At 47.4% G+C, this 8,703-nt stretch overlaps 1 protein-coding gene across 1 annotated transcript; it reads right to left on the bottom strand.

Annotated features, from left to right (window-relative positions):
* Positions 1-1,025: 1,025 nt before the first annotated feature.
* Positions 1,026-8,533, bottom strand: LOC129557536 (uncharacterized). Its single transcript, XM_055428140.2, has 4 exons — positions 8,512-8,533; positions 7,759-8,375; positions 4,262-4,568; positions 1,026-1,597 (listed from the first exon to the last, which is right to left on the bottom strand). Exons 1-4 carry the CDS (start codon positions 8,531-8,533, stop codon positions 1,572-1,574), a joined length of 972 nt encoding a protein of 323 aa, XP_055284115.2. The 3' UTR covers positions 1,026-1,571.
* Between the last annotated feature and the right edge of the window lie 170 nt (positions 8,534-8,703).

The following is an 8,703-nucleotide window of genomic DNA, read 5'->3' as shown; positions in this document are numbered from 1 at the left end:
AGGAAATGGCAACCCACTCCAGTGTTCTTGCCTGGAGAATCCCAGGGAGGGGGGAGCCTGGTGGGCTTCCGTCTATGGGGTCACACAGAGTCGGACACGATTGAAGTGACTTAGCAGCAGCAGCAGCACAATATTATGAGTGTACTAGTACCACGTTAGTGGATTATAAAATTTATAATTGTTGATCTTATGTGAATTGCACCTCAGTAAAAAATGAATAAGCCACGGAGGCCAAGGCAGCTCTAGCTGAAGTTGGAGCCACGTTCCTGCAGCACCCTTGCTCTGGCAGAGAAGGCCGAGCCAGTGTTGACTTGGGTGGCAGTCAGCGCAACAGACTCACGCCCCCCCCCCGCCCGGCCAGCAGAGCACTGGACGGGCACTGAGGACCCTCTCACGCAGGTCCCCAGCGCGCTGCAGAAAGGGCTGCGTGATTGTGAGTCACGTTCTGCTGGCTTCGCCAACTATTGGCTGTAACACTTTGTGCAAAATACCCAAAACCTTTACCGGACTCGGATTCTGGGGCCAGGTAAGTAAGGGAAATCTCAATCTGAGGTCTCCCCTGGAGTTTCCATTTATCGATATTTAATCGCATTTCATCAATCTGAATTTGCCGCTTTGGCGATTTCGTCATCTGAAATCCGGATTTCTTATTGGTCTATGGTATCATGGCAACCCACTCCAGTATTCGGTGCCAGGAAAAATGCTAGGGACAGAGGAGTCCATGGGGTGGCCAAGAGCCCGATACCACTGAAGGGACTGAGCGGTGCACACACACGTACACACTCACTATTAACTGCAGCGGTTTTCCTAAGAGGTACGTGAAACAATGGTGAGTGTCGGAAACAATGCTGTATCTGCGATTCACTGAAACAGGCCTTAAAATTTCTAGTTATGTGTTGTGTGCTTATTATTTGATGTCTGTCTTGCCTCCCTTCCCACCTATACTCCTGGCAAGATGTCATAATAGGTGCTTAATAAATGTTGACTGAACGGAAAGAACATATTTTTTATTTTTTTAATCCTTGGCCCCACCCCTCACAGGCAGTTTGACACAAGTAGAGTCATGTAATCCATTTAAGCTTCGTTTTCCTAGTTCACAAAATGGCTGTAATAAACCCAGAGACTGGCAGGTGCGAGGCTTGAAAGAGGAAGTGTCCTTTTTAGACGTGTTCCCAGGACAGGAGTACTCGCACCATAAAACTCCAACCCGATGAAAAGACAAGAACGGTGTCAATTTTTTTTTTTTTAAAGAAAACTTTTATAGCAAAATGTATATGGGAAATTTAAGGGAAAGGAAAATCGAAGCCGTTCCAATTTTTTTTTTTTTTTAAAGAAAAGCTTTATTTGATGTATGCCTGCTAAATCGCTTCGGTCGGACACGATGTCCGACTCTGCGACCCCATGGACCGTAGCCCGCCAGGCTACTCTGTCCATGGGCATTCTCTAGGCAAGAATACTGGAGTGGACTACAATGCCTTCCTCCAAGGGATCTTCCCAACAGAGGGAACTGGCATTAAGACAGCTGGGAAGAATTGGGTGTGGGTGATGTTCTTTCTCGTATTCCAATGATTTCAATGATTCTTCAGGTCCGAGCTGTCTGTAGGCAGAGAGAGAGAGAAAGACATTAGAAAACGGAAGTCACAGACTGTAACACCTCCCTCCTCCTCTCTGCCTCCATCCCCCGGCAATGCTGACGCCTTATCCAGGGTCTGTCTAGGGCGTCTGGACCTTCCCAGCCGCCGCGGCACTCACTCGCCTCCGGAGTTTCGCAGCGCGTCCGCTGCCAGTCTGGGCTGCTCCGGGCTCCCCAGCGGCTCCCGAAGTGCCCGACGAGGGCAGGGAGACAGCGGTTGAACAGCCCGCGGGGTTGAGATAACAAAGCGGGTCTATTACTAGTGCCAAGTTGTTTACCACACATAACTCCGGGCGACTGGAGGCGAAGGTGTCGCCGCCTTGCCTTTCGAACGTCCCAGGTAGCTCTTGCCTCTAACTCAGAGAGATTCTCGAACTGGCGTAACGAGAGAGGTCAGGGGTGCTCGGGCTCAGGGGTGCTCCGCAGTATGAGAATCTTCGGTTCCAGTCCTATTGTTTTTTTTCCCAGACATCCCTTTCCCAAAGCGGTTAATAGCTTCCTAACGTTTCTAGAACAAAATCTATGTGTGTGTTTTAATATTTATTTGGTGCCCAGGGTCTTAGCTGTGACATGTGGAATCTTTCATCTTCACTGTGGCATGCGAACTCAGTTGCGGCATACGGAATATAGTTCCCTGACCAGAGATGGATCAAACCGGGGCGTCTTGCACTGGGAGTAGGGAGTCTTAGCCAATGGGAGACCAGGTTGATCTAACATCCTTTTTTGGATTTACTGGGCCACTACCTTATCTGGTCTCTACCCTTCTCTTTGATCTCTGTGTGCTTTCTCCATCTGGCCTTCCCATCTTCTTAAACTGCCAGGTTCTTTTTGGAGTAAGTCTTTGCACTTGAGAGTTTCTCTGCCTCCAGTGGCTAATCTCTTCTCATAAGTCTGGTTCTCTGACCACTCTTAAGAGAGTCTTGCATCCTATTCACACTTCACTCTTACCCACCACATTAGTTTTACAAATTCACTCTTCGAAATACAGTGTTTTGTTGCTTAAAAGTCTAGTTTCCCGGAATATAAGCTCAATGAGGGCAAGACTCCTGTTTTGTCTTGTTCATTTCTGTGCCCGACATAGAATGGGGCTGATCACACAGTAGGAACTTTGAAAAAGAAAAGAAAGAAAGAAGAAAGGGTGGGAAGAAGGGGACGTGGTAGGGAGAGAGGAAGGAGGGATCATCTGTACTTGGGTTAAATATCTTCGGTTTGATTATTCATTTGCCTGTGGCCCAATTTGATCATCTAAATCCTTCTCCTCTTCAGCTCCTCCCAGTTCTTACTCCGCCCAACAGCCCTCTGATTGGCCCCTGATCCTATACCTTCCCTGGACTTCTCTGGTGGCTCAGACCGTAAAGCGTCTGCCTACAACGCGGGAGACCCGGGTTCAATCCTTGGGTCGGGAGATCTCCTGGAGAAGAAAATGGCAGTCCATTCCGGTATTCTTGCTTGGAATGGAAATCCCATGAACAGAGGAGTCTGGTAGGCTACAGTCTATGGGGTCGCAAAGAATCGGACACGACTGAGCGACTTCACTTCCCTATGCTACGGTCTTAGGCAAGCTTCAACTTCAGGACAGAGAGGGTGGCAGGCTAAAGATGTGCGTGCCTCTCATACCCAAGGCGCAGCACTCAAGACATCTCCCCCAAATCCAGAGCTAGCCTCTCCACTCCGTCCTCCTAAGCTCCGCTAGAGCACGAGAAGCCTAGCACCCCAGTTCTGAGCCAAAACAGGATAGGTTTCAGTCTCTTTGAAGTTATGGTTTACCTTAAATTTTCGTGTAATTTCGTATTGATACAATGCTTTAGATAGATAAAACAATTCTGTCTTCAGAAAACTAAGAGTAAAGTTGGTATTTTAAGCAGGTAGGAATGAGGTAGGGGAAAGGGGGCCAAGGGAAAAGAAGTTCTTGTGGCTGTAGAAAAAGGCAAGGAGGACCATATTCCCATCATAACAGAATGCTCAAGGGAGGGAAAAGCTTCAGAGAGTGTTTCTCATCAGTTCAGTTCAGTCGCTCAGTCGTGACCGACTCTTTGCGACCCCATGAATGCCACGCCAGGCCTCCCTGTCTCATAGAGTGCAGCAAATCCCAGTGCGCAGAGTTGGGGAGGTATCCGCTCCAGTTACCCTCAGAACCCACTGGGGGAGCTCTGGAAAACACCGCATTTTGCAACAGAGTCGGGAATGACAGGTCTCTGCCAGATGATGCCACGAGAAGCTGACTTAGGAAATCCCAGGGTGGTTCAGCGATCATGGTAAATTAATGGGAAAACTGAGAGCCATTGCACGGATGCGGCTGCAGCCCATTTGCAGGAAGAGGGGCCACTAGATCTGTAGCCTCCGCAGTGTTCAGTTCTCCTCCATCTAGTCTAGTTGTGCAGTGAGTGTTTAGGGGATGGGAGGCCCGGTTTCTGCGATGGGCTTTAACGTGCGGAAATCCATCTTGAGATATCCCCGTCCGCAGCCCTAACGTGGTGGCGCGATCGGAGACTGGGGTTGTCCCACGGGTTGGCAGGGTGGCTAACACCAAATAGCCTACTCTCCTGAGTCCAGCTTTCTCTTCTGAAAAGTGAATGCTCTGGGAGTCGGAAGCTCTCTGAGTTCAAACCCATGAATCCACCACCTCACCTGCCGGACCTTCCGCGGAGTCTGCGCGGGCGTGGCTACCGCCTTCCGTGCCCTCTGCGGCCGCGCGCAGGTACCGGGCGACGTCGCGATGGCCGCGCTCCTCAGCCAGGTCCACGGGCAGGCGGCCCCAGGCATCGCGCGCATCCAGCCGCGCCCCGGCTCGGTGCAGGGCCACCAGCGTGTCCAGGAAGCCCTCCCGCGCGGCGTCGTGCACCGGTCGGGTGAGCGTGGCGGGGTCCGCGCAGTTGGGGTCCGCGCCGTGGAGCAGCAGCAGCTCGGCCACGCGGGCGCTGCCCATCATCATCACCTGCCGGAGACAGCAGAGTGGTCAGGACGGGTTGGGGCAGGGGCAGGATTAAAGAAACTACTTGTAGAACCCCTACTCCCCGCAGAAGCGCTTAGAATCCTCAAGTATCTAGTTACTACTTTTTTTTTTTTTTCAGTTACCGACTCGCTTAGCCAGTTCTCCTACCTATTCTTTTTTTTTTTCTGTACACAGTTATATTCTCCAACATTTTGCGGGGTGCCAGCCACGAACAGAACAGTACCAGAGTCATAGATAACAGCAAAAGGGTGAGGAACAAACTGACTTCTACTACAGCCTAACCTCTTGTATTTTCTTATTTTGATATGAAATTATGCAAGGCCCAGAGACTTTGTATGGTTCACTGCTGTATGTCCAAGCCCAGAACGTGGTACCTGCTTAAAAGCAAAAATGAAAAAAAAAAAAAAAACCCACACAAAAACCTAATTCTTGTAAAACTTTAAGCTACCCTTGATTTCCCTGAACGTTAAACTTCAATTTTTTGAAGTATAAAATGAAAAAGTTTGTCTAACCGTCCTAAAATACCTTCTCTGGTAAGCTTAATGTCCCCCAAAGATGTCCACTTCCTGATACTCAAAAGCTGTTAACATATTACCTTATATGAAAAAAGGGACTTTGCAGATGTGATTAAATTAAGGATTTTGTGGGCAATTAACCTGTATTGTCAGGGTGGGCACAATTATATTACAATTTCCTTATAAAAAGATCCCAGTCAGAGAGAAGATGTAAGAATGGAGGCAGAGGCCAGAGAGAAAATGCTGGGTCCAAGAGCCAAGGAATGTTGACTGTCACTAAATGTTGGGAGAGGCAAGGAAACGGATTCTTCCTTAGAAGTCCCAAGGGGAATGCAACCCTGTGGACCCATTTTAGAATTCTGATTTACAGAACCGGAAGATAATAAACTTATGTTGATAATAAATTTGTGGTAATTTGTTATAGCAGAAATAGGAAGACACTTTCCAAGATCACACTCTGAGACTTCATTAAAGAGGAGGTGCTCACCTCATTTGGTTCCTAAGTAATCTTTGATGATATGACCATTACCAAAGAGGAATTGTGAAATACTGTTTACAATCACAGCAACTTTGCAATTTGAGTGTTATACAGCGGGTGGTGGTGATAGACCATTCTTTTTTAGGGTAACCATTATTTGGTTACATTAGCTACACTATATTGAGGAATTATTTATTTTTAGTTGAATTCTGTATTAAACTTGAATTAATTTGTCCAAACCAAGGAATCTTAACAAGTTATACTATGCTTGTTGAGTTCTGTTCTGGAGAAAGTGAAACTGATTTAATTTTCAAAAAAACACAGAAAATTTAAGTGAACCAACTTGCAGCTACAAAAAGAAAGAAAAATTAACATAGTGCATTAGAAGAAATAATTGTTTTAAAAGAAAAACTGGGGAAATTTACACTATTAGATTTCTAATGGATTATGAATTAATTTCCAAAACAAAGGGGATGCACCCAAGGATACCATAATCTTTTGGAAGCTCTACTAAAAGTGCCAGAACTCGTATATATATGTATGTCTACTTCCATGCTTGTATATAATGCAGGTGAAAATATATTAGATGAGTTGGATAAATGAAGTCCTTGGTCTTAGTCATTAAATTGGTTAAAGGTCTTATTATATGCTATAGTATTAAAGCATAAAAAGTAACATAATATTTAAATCATAGCAGCAATCCAAAGCAAAAAGAAAATTAATCATTCAAATGAATATTTCTAGGGTACTTAAGTCAAATTGAAGATTTATAAATTTAATTTAGTAATTAAAATTTTTCTATAAACTATTTTTAAACACAAATTTGGTTAGAGGTCAAAAGTAAAATCATATCCCTTTTGTCGATGCCCTTCAGTTCAGTTCAGTCGCTCAATTTAAAAATAATTTAAAATTAATTATCTTTCTTTTTGTATTTAAACAATAAGGTCTAATATAACATCTTCCAGAACTAGAAGGCTGTTAAGCCCAGTCTGCAAACTGCTGGCAAAACTTTAGAGATATCCAATTATGAATCATGCATTTTTTAAAAAAAAGAATGCATGCTTCTCTTCTATAACCATTCAAGCTTTTTATCTCCAAATCTCTCCACATTTCAAATCCCAAATAATCTCAAATTTGAGGATATTTTATTTTTATTTTTGTATCTAAAAGTATATAAAATGTATCCATTCTATGTAGCATAGTTTGAGGAAAGGACGATTCACTTATGAAATCACTTGTGAAGTTCCAGGTTGAGTTACTTTTCCTTTGTCTTGTTATGCTGGAGTGTGTGCAGTGTGCATTTCATATAAATTTTATTTTTCAGAATCAGAAATCATTGTCGAAACCTGGACTAAAACTGGAGTGATGGCCAGGAAGAATTCATTTTTAGCCCCAGATTTAGGAAGTTAATGAAGGCAAAAAAAAACAGAAAAACGAACTCACAGCGAATCCTCACACATACAAAACTGGAGTGGGGAGAGGAGAAATGACATTTTTAAACCATGAGGAATTGAAAACTCCCCAAGAAATTAATCTATACCAAGTAAGTTTAAAATACCCCAAAAGGTAAGAGACACTCAAGTGGTAACTAAATTGGCAGCATTATTTCAGGTCAGGCATAATTGCACTAATTTTTTTTTTCATATATGTCTATTTCCTAAACAAGCATATATGTTCCTTACTCGGTTAAAAAAATAATAAACACGATATGTGGTTGCTTCCGAATAATTTTCAATCGACCTTTATTCCAACTTACACAGCAGTAGATTTCCACTGAAATCTCCACCCCACCCCCACCCCCCAAACAAAGAAGTCGATCAGCTCCGTTCACAGTTCTGTAAGTTCGGGGGTAAGTGGTCCAGAAAGTCTCACTGCCTTTATACTCGTGCTCCAGACGTTCGTCAATTTCGTGTCTCGGTCTATATTAACACACATAGGTTCTCCCTTCTAGATCTTCACACCGTTTTAGAGATCTGAACCCCAAGCGCCTTCTCAGCCAACTCCGGGGCCGTCCTGAGCCCCCTGAGAGTCGCCGAGAGGAGTCTCCGATCCCGAACTCGGTCTGAAAAGTCGCCCCTTTACCAAGAAACGCTTACCTGGTTCCGACTCACTGGCGGACCTCGTCCTCCAAAGACTCTTGCCATCCGCCCTCCCACCCGCGGCAGACCTGCCGACCCACCTGAATGGCGCTTCGACCGTAACTGTTCGGCGCGTTGGCCGACGCCCCCGCCTCGAGCAGCGCCCGCACCGCGTCAGCCCGGCCCCGCGCGGCGGCGGCGGCCAGCGAGTCGGCCGAGGTCTCCATGCTGCTCCCCAGCGCTCGCCCCTCGCGCCCTCCCTCCCTCTCGCCTGCGTCGAGCGCGGGCGGCCCGCCCAGGCAGCTCGTGAGCAGCCCGCCCCTCCTCTTTCCTCCTCCGGGGCTGGCGGAAGCGGCCCCCAGACTCGGCCCCTCGACTCCTCCCGAGGAGTCTTTCCACCCGGGGAGCGCCCCCCACGCGCTCTTCCAGGAGGCGCCCTTTGCTCCCAACGAACGAGACATCTCTGAAGGCGCCCCCCGCCGGGCCTCCTCGGTCCCAGGTCCGCCGCCCACGCGACCCGAGGCACCGGCCGGAAGCCGCCCGCTCCGGGAGCGCAGCGGGACCGCGAAAAGAGGGCGCCCTGGGACCTCCTCCCTGCTCCCTCCCCGCGCCCTCGCGGCGGTCTCCGCGCGCAGCGCGCCCCCACTCTCATCAGAGGCACACGCGCGCCTGCGAGCGAGTTCACTGCAGCCAAGTGAAAATTCCTCGTGTACACACCCTGCGTGGCATGAGACAACTGCCCAGGATTCCCAACTGCCAAGTTCGAACCAGTGTGTTTGGTGTCAGGCAAAGTATTGCTTCCTCTTTTAATCAGAAGAAAACAGCCAGCTTGTCCTGGCGCTGAGAGCCCACACTAGGTATCAGCCATTCCACCATGAGGCTTTCCTTCTTGGAGAGGACACACTCCCCCTCCAACACTCAGCACCAGGGTTTGGAGCGCTGGCTCAATTATGCCAGAAATTCTAGCTCAAACGTCCCTTCTGGAGAGCTGGCTCACGCGCCAGGCTGTGCCTCCCTCCCTCTGCACATATGTAAAACGGATGTCG

The sequence above is a fragment of the Moschus berezovskii genome, chromosome 7 (assembly GCF_049115385.1).
Source record: "Moschus berezovskii isolate FMDL1 chromosome 7, NW_MosBer_1.0, whole genome shotgun sequence".
Taxonomy (NCBI): domain Eukaryota; kingdom Metazoa; phylum Chordata; class Mammalia; order Artiodactyla; family Moschidae; genus Moschus; species Moschus berezovskii.
This window is presented reverse-complemented; position numbering and strand designations above follow the sequence as displayed.